General features: G+C 51.3%; 1 protein-coding gene across 1 annotated transcript; it reads left to right on the top strand.

Annotated features, from left to right (window-relative positions):
- Positions 1 to 2,547: 2,547 nt before the first annotated feature.
- Positions 2,548 to 12,244, top strand: naalad2 (N-acetylated alpha-linked acidic dipeptidase 2). The gene is made up of 19 exons (XM_029255217.1): positions 2,548 to 2,726; positions 3,452 to 3,560; positions 3,827 to 4,013; positions 4,451 to 4,552; positions 5,202 to 5,327; positions 5,587 to 5,773; positions 5,875 to 5,968; positions 6,554 to 6,649; positions 7,729 to 7,814; positions 7,986 to 8,105; positions 8,585 to 8,667; positions 8,758 to 8,821; positions 8,927 to 8,994; positions 9,298 to 9,383; positions 9,677 to 9,767; positions 9,900 to 10,164; positions 10,870 to 10,951; positions 11,087 to 11,179; positions 11,784 to 12,244. Exons 1-19 carry the CDS (start codon positions 2,642 to 2,644, stop codon positions 11,971 to 11,973), a joined length of 2,214 nt encoding a protein of 737 aa, XP_029111050.1. The 5' UTR covers positions 2,548 to 2,641; the 3' UTR covers positions 11,974 to 12,244.
- Positions 12,245 to 12,614: the final 370 nt, after the last annotated feature.

The following is a 12,614-nucleotide window of genomic DNA, read 5'->3' as shown; positions in this document are numbered from 1 at the left end:
CTGTAGTGGCGCTCGAGCAATGATGTGTGTGTGTATCTGGGTACGTGGCGCAGCGCACACTGGTATGTGTACAGTGTGTGACACCGCGGTAACAGCAGCACGAGAACAACAAGCAACGGAAGTCATAGGGCGCTGTACTGTACGACATGTACTGCTACGAGAGTTCCTTCAAAATCAGTTTTTATGAAGATTGTCGTTATTAAAATATACAAAGAGGGGTGTTTGCTCGGGGTTCAAGCGTCACAGCGAGGTACGAACACAAGGAGCGACGTATCTGCGAAGGAACAGGACGTATGTCGGGGGCGCCGGGACACCAGCACGAGACACTGATGCCCTCTGCTCCGGTTCGAAATTCCAAACAAAAAGTCAAAACGAAGCAGAACCGCAGTTTTAGAGCTTTTAACCCTTTGCGTTATGCGAAAGTAATTTGCAAACGAAGTGCTGTGTAGTCTAGACCTTTCAGGCTTTCTGAGCTGCTGTGGCGGTCCGAGGTGAGAACCCCCCCCCCCCCCTTCCCACTCCCTCATCCACTGGCGCCTCCGCGTGGACATTTGACATATTGACACGTGGGAAGTTGGACATTTCATTGCTCTCTTCGAACGCGGACAGCCCACGAGAGCGATGGATTCTCCTCGTGTCTGTTTCCTTCTTTCACTCCCGCAAAGTGTCCTTTAGTGAACCCAAAAAGTACAGGTAAACGCGACTTAAGGCATTTATTGTAGCCCTTCTGCGAAGCTCAAGGTTTGTGCAAAACATCTGTATGGAATCATGAAGAAATTCAACTCAACACTGAGGATTTCATTACAACAAAACGAATACGGAGCTGAATTGTGTCGCAATATTGTAATTATTTATTATACATGTGGTGTGCCTCGTGGTATTGGGATTGAAAAAGTTAGTATTATTAAATATGACAGATTGTTCCATGGTGTGAGCTAATACAGATGAAACTACTCAAAACTCAACTTCCTGCTTTCTATTTCCTTACAATTTAGTTTTTTCGTTTAAGTTAAATTATACTATTTTACAGGCATTTCAATTACTGTATCATCTAATACTCAGTATCAATAGAATAGGCACTACTACTTACTCAGAGCAGCAGTTTGGTTATTTTGGACGTGAAGCATCTGACATTAGGTGATATTTTAGTGGGATTATATGATTATTCATACACGAAAAGGAGAAGCTGAAAGAGGGATGCCGAGGAGCTGAGCTCCCAGACAGCAGGTCCAGGAACCGCTCACTGCTAGACCGAGGTGATCGGTCCATCGTGATGCTGAGGAGGGAGTGAGAGCGCAGGGTGTGACAGGACAGTTCAGGGATCTCGAGCAGTTCAGTAGAACTCCAACAGGAGCAGAGTTTTTATAATTTGCATTATAGTATAGTTTAATATACTTTATATATATAGTTTAATATAGTTTGTCACTACACATCTGTTTATAGATATTTATATATTTTGGCCTTACATATGCATAAATAGATTGCGTATATTTTTTCAGATTTTAGTGCCTGTTATTTGTCTTTTTAGATGTTCTGTCGGACACCTGTATAAAGCATCTCACTGCACGTCGTGCTGTGTATGGTTGTGTATGTGACAAATAAAATTTGAATTTGAATTTGAGTCGTACTGTAGTTGTAAGAGGAGATGCTGTATTTCAGAGCGCGCGCTGTAATATAAACACCTGGGCAGCAGGGGGCAGCAGAACCCCACGGGCGCCGCGCGCTGCTCCGCTGCAATGAGCGAGAAAGAAAGCGATGACGCAAAGGGGGCGTGGCTTATAAAGCGCCCTTATGCGACGTGCGGGCCAGCTTGTTTTGTGCACTTTAAGAATAAGCTAATTAAAAGAAAGTTATGATTTATGTCAGGCTTCAGGGGGTTGGGTGTTCGTGTTCAAGTCCGTTTTTCCTAAATCATCTCTTCCTCCTTCAAATTCAGGCCCACGGAGGAAACGCACGGTTGTTGGGTTGAAACCCAGGGGGTTCCCCAGAGCCCACGTGGTGTCCGTGTCCGTCCGTCCCCCCGTCCCCCACTGCCCAGGCTCGTGCTCCTCCAGGAACATTCCACATCCTCAGCTTGCACACATGACCCCATACCAAACATGCACGTGCCTCACGAACTGGGACGTCGCGCCCCGCGCTTCTGCGGACAGGTCGCACCCGGGCGGGTGACCATTACAGACCAACGAGAACCTTACGCTGGAGACCACAAGCGACACCTTTCTTCACGGGGCATCAGAGAAGCGTGTACGAGCACCAGGGGACGGGACGTGGACTTTAAACAGTTTGTTTCAGGTTCAGGGGTTGCGATCGTCGCAGGGACGCGGAGCCCCGGAGATGTGGTTCGAGCCCGAAAAACGGTCCCTGTGTGAACAAAAGGAGAGGCTCCACGGGCCCATTTGTATATCTTTGTCTCTCATGCACATTCCCACCCCCTCTCTCCCTCCCTCCGACACACACACACACACACACACACACACAGTTGGTGTTGCCTCTCTCCCTCTCTCTGTTGCTTTCACAGACCCAAACTCCCTCCACCCCCACCTCTCTCTCGCTCTCTCTCTATGTGACACACAGAGACAGACAGACAGTACTGTTGTGTCCGTGTCCATCAACAGTAAATTTCTGAAGCAAAGAATCTAAAATGGGTTTCCTGAGCAGCAGAGTTTTCAAATGGATCTGCTGGCTCTCTGTCGTCGCAGCGTTTTTCCTCATCGGCTTCTTAATTGGTGAGTAATTTTATTATATGGAAGTGCATCTATGACGGGCTTTTGCGCTGCTCTCGCCACAACTGCAGCGTTTCATACGTCCTGTAGCGCGTCGCTGGGAACTGGGCTCTTCACTCAAACTCACCTTCGCTTAAATTATTCTCCGTTGTCCGGTTTACTTTCCTCTTGCTGTTCTCTTCTCTATTCATTTATTTTACAGTAAAAACACCAAGGAGCTCAGAAACGAATCCTCTGTGTCTGTTTGCCAAGAGGGTTTCCAGTTGTGTGTTTTACCTGTAGGAGATTTCGTTATGAATTTTCCATATTATTAATATATGTAATTGGAGTGATGTGTTTGTCCGTGCGTGTGTTCGTTCTCGATCGTGTCACACCCCCCCATGGTTCCCTTTAACTCGTTGACCTAATAATGGTGGTATGTACAGGTCAGGGGGGTGCGGTGGCGCAGTGGGTTGGACCACAGTCCTGCTCTCCAGTGGGTCTGGGGTTCAAGTCCCGCTTGGGGTGCCTTGCGACGGACTGGCGTCCCGTCCTGGGTGTGTCCCCTCCCCCTCCGGCCTTATGCCCTGTGTTACCGGGTTGGCTCTGGTCCCCGTGACCCCGTATGGGACGAGCGGCTCTGAAAGTGTGTGTGTGTGTGTGTGTGTGTGTGTGTGTGTGTGTGTGTGTGTGTGTGTGTGTGTGTGTGTGTGTGTGTTTCCATGACCCTCGTTGACCTTTCCTTCAAGGCTGGTTCGCGAGGCCGACGCAGAGCGCACGCAGCGACGGTCCCTCTCACGCCGTCCTGCAGGAGTTCCTGGATGAAATGCAGGCAGAGAACATCAGGCAGCACCTCAGGTGAGCGTGCTGTTGCTCCCTAATCTCACTGTCAGCTGCTCAGCCTGTGACACACACGCACGTGCGCAGCATGCTTATCCTGGAGAGATAAAGCGGTCAGTTAATGACAGCATGGCCAAAGTGCACCGAATCCTGCCTAAGGGGTCATGAACGGGGGAGACGGCTCGATGTGAGGGTCGTCCGAGGTCACGCCCCTGGTCACCCGGAGGCCTCCCGACACCCACCCGTAGCCCGCTGGGCGTTTTGCCCTTCTCTTTCGATCTCAGGAAGTTCACGCGGCTCCCACACCTGGCCGGGACCGAGCAGAACCTGCGCCTGGCCGAGCGGATCCGCGACGAGTGGCTCCGCTACGGCCTGGACTCGGCCGAGATCGTGCATTACGACGTGCTCCTGTCGTACCCCAACGAGACGAAGCCCAACTACATCTCCGTCGTGGACGACGCAGGGAACGAGGTGACTCGCGCTCGTGCAAACCGCGCGTCTCTATCTCAAGATAAGGCGTTCGGAACGGGTTACCCCGGTACTGGGAGTGACCTCTGCGTTGGGCGAGTGGGACTGGATCCCAAAACCGAAATTAAAAAAAAAAAGTATCAGATTCCCAGAATATGTATTTGTGGTTTTCCTCGGCACGAGTGAGATGTTTGTGTCCGTGTTTTAGACGACTCTCCACCTTGCACTCGCATCCCCACTTACCGTGAATTGATGCGGTAAAAATTACCCGGCCGTGTGTATACGTGGGTAAATCGGTGTAAGCGGCTCACTGTGCAACCCTGGCGCTGTCGGCGATTTTGGGAGAAGCCTCAGATAAACGAGTAAATGACGATACGACGTTCTTACTGTGTGCGACTGCGTAACGTGTACAGCGTCATGGACTCATTGTTACCTTCCAGGTGTTCAATAGCTCCCTGTCGGAGCCTGTCCCCGAGGGGTACGAGGACGTCCCCAATATCGTGCCCCCCTACAGCGCCTTCTCCGCAAAAGGTCAGCCTGAGGTGAGTAGTTTACCGTGCTGCTTGACAGTATGTCAGCCCCCCCGTGTCCCTTAGATGCGACACAATAGGTGCGTAATGAGCAATTCCAGATGTTTCTTTAGAGGGAATCGTGTGTGTAGGAGAAACACAGAAGTAGTGCAGGTGTTAAAATAAGCGAAGCCCAAGTTGAACTGGTTAAACCAGGTAGGTAAGTAGAGTCAGTGGTGTAAATCATGGTCATCTATTCATTTACTTAAGATTTAACATTTTACGTGTTAATTCTGGTATTTTATACAATAATAAAGACCGTCCCTGTAGGGCTCGCATGTGTTAAAGCTGTACTGTATATAAGATCCCGGTGTGTTCACAGGATGTAAATAAAGCACAAGACAAACCATCACACACGACAAGGAGTACATAATGCTGGTTTAATAATAATAATAATAATGATAATAATAATAATAATAATAATAATAATAGTAGTAGTAGTAATTTCCGCTTGGAAATTCAACATATTGTTGGAGGAGATGGTGTGATTTTCTGCCAGGATTATTCAGGCAGCAGGACGAGGGGAGAAGGATCGAACCCCCCACCCCCACCCCGCGGCGACCGTTCGCGTCACTCCCTCGGCGAACAATGAACGCCTCTGTGCTGCCTCGGTCCCCCGCAGGGAGACATGGTGTACGTGAACTACGGACGCACCGAGGACTTCTTCCTGCTGCAGCGGGACATGGGCGTCAACTGCTCCGGGAAAATAGTCATCGCCAGATATGGAAAGATCTTCAGGGGCAACAAGGTACTAATACACATCTTACTGTGTTCTTGCTGTGGGTAGCAACTGGCTTGGTCACCAGGGGGCAGGGCGGCTAAAGCCGTCTGCTTAAAGTAAAGGGACGCGGGTTTGAATCCCGGCTCCTGCTGTCGTACCCTGGATCAAGGGTATCGAATTGATACGGTAAAATTACCCCGCTGTGTAACTGTGTGAATCGGTGTAAGTTGCTTTGTGGAAAAGTATCAGACAAGCAAATGAACGTCGATATGTTGCGTCACCTCAGGTGAAGAACGCCATCCTGGCGGGGGCAAAGGGCATCATCTTGTTCTCGGACCCGGCTGACTACTGCGCCCCGGGGGTGCGGCCGTACCCCGACGGGTGGAACCTCCCGGGAGGCGGAGCCCAACGAGGGAACGTGCTGAACCTCAACGGGGCAGGTGACCCCTTGACGCCTGGCTACCCGGCCAAAGGTGGGCGCCGAAGACCGGTCTCAACTGTTTATCCGTCTCCGCGGTGACCTTCCGCCCCTCGGAACAGCGTTCGCGACGTTTCGTTCCCTCGCTCTCCGCAGAATACACCTACAGATACCGCACCGACGAGGGGGCGGGACTCCCCAGCATTCCCGTCCATCCCATTGGCTACAACGACGCCGCCGTTTTACTCAGGTGCGTTTGTGTCCTTCACCTTCGTTACCGTTATTTACTCATCGACTTCACACTTTTCTCACTGACACTAATCTGCGTACACCGATTTACCCCTTTATACAGCAGGCTAAATATTACTGCACCACTTCGGGCTAAGCACCTCGATCAAGGGTGCTACAGCAGGAAATGGGATTCGAACCCAGGTTCTTTGACTGTATAGTGGTGGCTTTAACCACCGCGCCACCTGCTGCCCCGTTTTAACCCTCGCTGTTTGATAGCGATTAGCACTGCAAAGGGCTGCTGCCTTTGGACCCAAAGGTTGCAGGTTCGATCCCCACCTCCGGCTGTAGTGCCCTCGAGCAAGGTACTTACTCTAAATTGCTCCAGCAAAATTACCCAGCTGTATAAATGGGGTAAGTAACTGTAGGTACTTTACCGTAGTAAGTCGCTTTGGAAACAAGTGTCACGTTCATAAATAAACGTAAAAGGTTTACTGTTTTTAGCAGAGACACATTTAGCAACAGAAGTGGAATTGAACTGGTGGAGGTTTCAGTAGAAGTGCTCCTTGGGTCCAGGGTTTGACCCCCCCCATTTACTGCCTGGCAGGAACATGGGGGGCCAAATTCCACCCAACAACTGGAAGGGGGACCTGAACGTGTCGTACCGCATCGGCCCGGGGTTCGCCGACGGACTCGCCAACCGGTAACGCCGCTCTTCCCTTCTGTGACCCTTCAGGCGCTCTTGTCCTGCGTCGCATTTCCCAGCTGTGAGGTCTCGCGGTGACCGCGAGGGTACGACCGGGGTGGCACCTTTTTGGGGGGGGGGGGACACGTCGGCATGTTAGCACACAGCGTCGGTGGAGTGCAGCACTCAGCTGGCGAACGCAGCTCCTGCTCCAACTGAGAGGGAATCGTACCGCATGATAAACACATTCCTGAACGCTGCCCAGGACACGGTTAAATTACTGCGGGGGGGGTGTCCATCCTGTAGGTCTCATGGGAGTTCAGGAAAGGGATGAGCGAGGTGGTACGAAGGAGGATTTCAATTTAACCTTTACGTTAACACGAGCGGTCACTGTGCGGTTAATGCCCCGGAGAGAACGCGGTGATGAGGAACAGCCGCGCCTCTCCGTCACACGGTCCTGAGATGGGTTTCGGGAAGGCAAGGTGGGGTCCCGTCCCTCTTTCTGCACTACTTCTCCAGGATCATTTCATACCCGTTTCAGAACGGTTATAGGACCGTTTTAAGCCTGGTTCGGGACTGTTCCGGGACTGCTTTAGGAATTTATCCGATTCATGTGTCAGGACCTCTGTAGGACCGTTTCAGGACTGCAGTAGGACCATTTCAGGACCGCTGTAGGACCGTTTCAGGACTGCTTTAGGACAGTTTTAAGCCTGGTTCAAGACTGTTTCAGCAATGCTTTAGAACCGGCCTACTTTGTAACGCAACTGCAGGCTTCTGGCCTGTAAACCAGAGCGTCCGGTCGGACGCAGTGTACGATACCCTCCCTATTCACTGAGGACCCTCTTTGTATTCAGTCATCTGCTGGAACCGTTCCCGGTTCGCCACACTGAACACCTCCTCATCGCGACCGTAAACAACCATTTGTCTTCCGCAAGGGTGAAAACAGCAATAACTCGGCGAAAAAAAAAAAAGCGTGCGCTCATCCAAGCGGCTGGAAGAGAAACGGGGCGATGATGAGCGGTTTTACAGGACCGTTTGTGTGCCGTTGAACGGTGACGTGACGCGTTCGGACCATCGCTGCTCTCCCTGCTCTGCAGCAAAGTCCGCATGAACATCCACACCATCAACCGAGTCACCAGGATCTACAATGTCATCGGCAAAATCCGCGGAGCGGTAGAACCAGGTGCGCCGGGGGTCGCTTCCTCTCATTAGTATGAAACCTATTATTATTATTGCGAGTAGTAGTAATAATCATGGTCTTATTGCACATCTTAGTATTATTGCATATCTGATAATTTGGATAGGGTTTCCACTAAGTAATGTAGTGGAGCTTTAAATTTACCATGTTTTCCAGACAGGTACATCATCCTGGGGGGCCATCGTGACGCCTGGGTGTTTGGAGGCATCGACCCCTCCACAGGCGCCGCGGTCGTCCACGAGACCGTGAGGAGCGCCGGGACGCTCGTGGGCCGCGGTGCGTTCGTGGAAGTGCGAACAAATGTTCCAATTTGATGTCCCCTAAACACAGAGCAGCGTCTCCAGGGTGGCCCTTGTTTACCGCGATGGCTGGTTAGGTCACTCTGGGTAGGAGCACAAGCTGAGTCATCTAAGTGCGGGCCTGCGGGGGGTGTAGCGGTTAACGTCATTACCTTACAATCAAAGGATGAGGGTTCGAATCCCACCTCCTGCCGTGCTAAGGACAATCAGATCTACACTGATTTACCCGTTTGTGCAGCTGGGTCATTTGCACTGGTCCAGTTCAGGGTGAGCACCTTCATTAAGGCCACTACAGCAGGAAGTGGGATTCAAACCCATGTCCTTTGATGGCAAGTGCACATCTAAAAAACTGGCTCCCAAAATTGGCGTTATTGCTAATGTTTTAGCCCCCCCACCCCCACCCCCAGTACCCAACAAGCTGCAACCCCCTCTGACAGAGACACGTCTTCACAACAGGCTGGAGACCCAGGAGGACCATCATATTCGCCAGCTGGGACGCTGAGGAATTCGGGCTGCTGGGATCCACCGAGTGGGCGGAGGTGTGTGAGCTCCATCGAACCCGCAGCCTTTGCTCCGTCGCCACGCTGAGCCTCTGAGCTGACGTGTCGTCTCCTTCCTCTCGCCGCCAGGAACACGCCAAGATCCTGCAGGAGCGGGCCGTCGCCTACATCAACGCCGACTCGGCCATCGAAGGTGACTAACGGGACGGGGGGGGATCTCGCGCCTCAAACGCGCCCTGCGGCCCGGAGGCGGAGTGACGTGCGTCTGCGCACCGTGTTTTTACCCCTCTAATTGCAGGCATGTACACGCTGAGGGTGGACTGCGTGCCCTCGTTGCACACACTGGTGTACGACGTCACCAAAAAGGTACTGGCGTCACGCCTCTGACACGTACGTCGCACGTTCTCCCCGTGTTGGCATGGGTTTCCTCCAGGCGCTCTGGTTTCCGCGCACAGTCCAAAGTGTGGTGGATCAGTGGCTCTAAACTGGCCTGTGTGTGTGTGTGTGTGTTACAGTGCTCTCCCATATACATGTATGAATGACTTTAGGTACTTTACTATAGTATGAGACACTGTAAATCACCTTGGTTCAAGGTGTCTGATAAATACTAGTTAATATTCAGGAAATGAATAAACGACTGAATGTAATTTTCTCTCAACCGATCCTCAGATCTCGAGCCCAGATGAGGACGGAGTGTCTCTCTACGACAGCTGGCACAAAAAGGACAACTGGACCGACGACAGAGACGCCCCAAGGTACAGGGAGCCCCTTCGCCGCTCCTCGTACACTCTCTTTGCACTCATTTTACATTCTTTCCTCCAGAGTAACTTACACTGATTTACCCCTTTACGCAGCAGGGTCATTTTACTGTATCGGTTCAGGGTTAGTACCTTCCCTAAACCCAAGGGCGATACAGCAGGAGGTGGGATTCCAAGCAGCAGCAGCTCTAACCGCTGCGCCACCTGCTGCCCGAGGTTTTAAAAGACAGCGTTTAGAAAGTGGACGCTGGAGTGACCGCCGCCGCTCACGTCCTGCTCCTCGTCCGCAGGATCAGCAAACTGGGCTCGGGCAGCGACTTCGAGGCCTATTTCATAAGGCTCGGGATCGCTTCCGGAAGGGCGAGATACACCAAAAACACGGTACGAGATCAGGATTAGACCCCATGTGGACTTGAGGCCATAAATTTTACTGCTTTATTACTGAGCGGGATCTGCGCACCTGTGCACCTTTTCAGTGGTGTGTGTGTGTGTGTGTGTGTGTGGGGGGCCCAGAAAACAGAGAAGTACAGCAGTTATCCAGTGTACCACAGCGTGTACGAGACCTTTGAGCTCGTCGAGCGCTTCTACGACCCGTCCTTCCGGAAGCTTCTGGCGGTGGCGCAGGTGAGGGGGGCCCTGGTGCTGCGGCTCGCCGACTCCCCGCTGCTCCCGCTGGACTGCACCGAATACGCCGACGCCCTCGCCAAGTACGCGCGCGCCATCGCCGAGGCGGCGCGCAAACACCCCGATGAGCTCCTCGAGTACCGCGTCTCGTTCGGTGAGCGGGGGATGGGCTGGGGTGTCGGGTTAGGGTTACGGTTAGGGGTTGAGCGACGGCGGTTCGGTTGTGTCAGACGCGCGTGTGTGTCCTCACGCTCCGCAGAGCAGCAGCTGTACGCACTGCAAACCCCTGGAGACCAAAGGTCAAACTGTGTATTTTACCGCGCGTTAATGCCGGTTGAACTTCAAACCGGGCGCGTGACACACTTGAGTATCTATAGAAGCTCTTGAGCGTGGTAAATGACCACCGTTTTACTGCAACTCTTAACTCACTTTAATCACAGCGCTTTTCAGCTCCGTACTTAAGTTATTACTATTATTATCATCATTATTATTATTATTCCTTAGTCATCTTTACCTTTTCCCCTTAAGTGACTTACTGTGTTTCGAGAGCAGGGTAATTTTTACCGTAGCAGCTCGGGGCAAGCACTGAACGAGGGTTTTGCAGTAGGAGGCTGGTTTGAAACCTGAGTTTTTACACTGCAAGGCAGCACCTCGAACCGCTGCGCCCCCTGCTGCCCATGTACCTCCCCTCCAACAAAAGTTACACACATTCTGCAGGAAACTGGAACCTCAACAAACTCAAAACGTTGGACTTCAGTGTGAAATCCATCCAGTGGAGGAGTCACTGTATTTTTGACAGTAAAAAACACCCTATCCCTGTGTGTGTGTGTGTGTGTGTGTGTGTGTCTCCCCTACCCAGATGCTCTCTTCTCCGCTGTGGACAACTTCACCGCAGCAGCCACAAGTTTTCACGAGCGACTTCGAACCCTGGACCTCACCAAGTACAGTAACCGCTGCAGCAGTGTGTCCCTGTGCCGTCGTAGACGGGGGGAGCATGTGACATCTAACACTGTGTGTGTGTGTGTGTGTGTGTGTGTGTGTGTGTGTGTGTGTGTGTGTGTGTCTCGCCTCAACAGCGCTATGGAGGTCCGAATGGCAAACGACCAGCTCATGTATTTAGAGAGAGCCTTTGTGGACCCCCTGGGGCTGCCTGGGAGACCATTCTACAGGTAAGAAAGGTTTCCGGAATGTTCTCCATCTCACCGAACACACAGCCAACACGCAACTGAATACCTTATACACTGTGTCTTGGAAGGACGGTAAACCTTTGTTTTACCACAAAACGCTTCTTTAATGAGTCATGTGACATAATAGGTGTGTAATGACCAGTTCCGGGTGTTTCTTTAGCGGAAATTGTGCGTGTCGTAGAAACGCAGGAAATATGTAAATAATAACCATTTATTCATTTTATATGTTTGATTTAATCTTTACACTTTATAAGTTTGTTCTAAATTTTCTTCGAGAATGATGACCGTCCCTGTAGGGTTCGCACTCTTCCGAGTTACACCAAAGAAAAACGTGGCTATTAAATGACTGCTTATTAATATTTCACTGGGGGCGGCAGGTGCCCTAGTGGTTAGATCTGTTTCCACACAACGAAACAACTGGAGGTCACGGGGTCAAATCCCACCTCCTGCTGAAGTACCGTTGATCGGAGTACCCCCCAGGTAATGGTACGGTGTAAATTACCCTGCTGTATATAAATGGGTAAATCGGCACTGTAGGTCAGGTTAGAGTGCGTTCTTCATCGGTGCGTGTTCTCCTCATGCACAGGCACATCATCTTTGCTCCAAGCAGCCATAACAAGTACGCGGGGGAGTCGTTCCCAGGGATCTACGACGCCCTCTTCGACATCCAGAACGCCCCGCGCCCGGACAAGGCGTGGGAGGAGGTCAAGCGGCAGATCAGCATCGCGGCGTTCACTGTTCACGCAGCAGCCATGACCCTCAACCCAACGGCTTGAACCGTAGACCCCCCCTCCCGGCAGGACTGGGGACACACAACTGTCGAAGGCCTTGAAACGAAGCTGGCCATCTGCACAATCGCGCACTTGGAGATCCACATTCCAGAGCTTCATGGTTTCACCGCAGCATCTGTGTAAATTTCCTGCAAGAGCTGCTTCACTTTTTATAGCTTTTCTGATTTTTTTTGCTCCTCGAAGATTCCTTGAAAGGGGAGCGAGAGCGAACGCGACGCATCTCGCCGACGCTGAAGGGGACAAATTGAGAGGGAGCCGAGCAGCGAGGACCGAGGCTACACACCCGCACCGTGACTCTGGAACTGCCTTAGGATCGATATCTGTGTGAAGCACTATCAGATTTATTGTGTGCATTTTCACTTTTTTTGTACCCATTCAAAAATATTTTTTAAATCATCATCAAATGTCTTTTTAAATGGAAAAAGTAAAATTATAAGTATTAAACCCATTTTACAGTTGCATTCTTATCTTCTGCATTTAAATATAAATAGTCAGTTATGCTTTTCTCCTGCATGGACTGCAAATTCGTGCACATAATTCACGTACAAGCAGCGCTTGGGTTACGAATGAGTTTCGTTCCTCGGTCCGTCTAAGTCGGAACGGTTCGGTACGTTTCGTGACTAACA

This window comes from Scleropages formosus, chromosome 10 (genome assembly GCF_900964775.1).
Source record: "Scleropages formosus chromosome 10, fSclFor1.1, whole genome shotgun sequence".
In the NCBI taxonomy this organism is placed as follows: domain Eukaryota; kingdom Metazoa; phylum Chordata; class Actinopteri; order Osteoglossiformes; family Osteoglossidae; genus Scleropages; species Scleropages formosus.
Note: the sequence above shows the minus strand (reverse complement) of the source record. Positions and strands in the feature narration are given on the sequence as shown.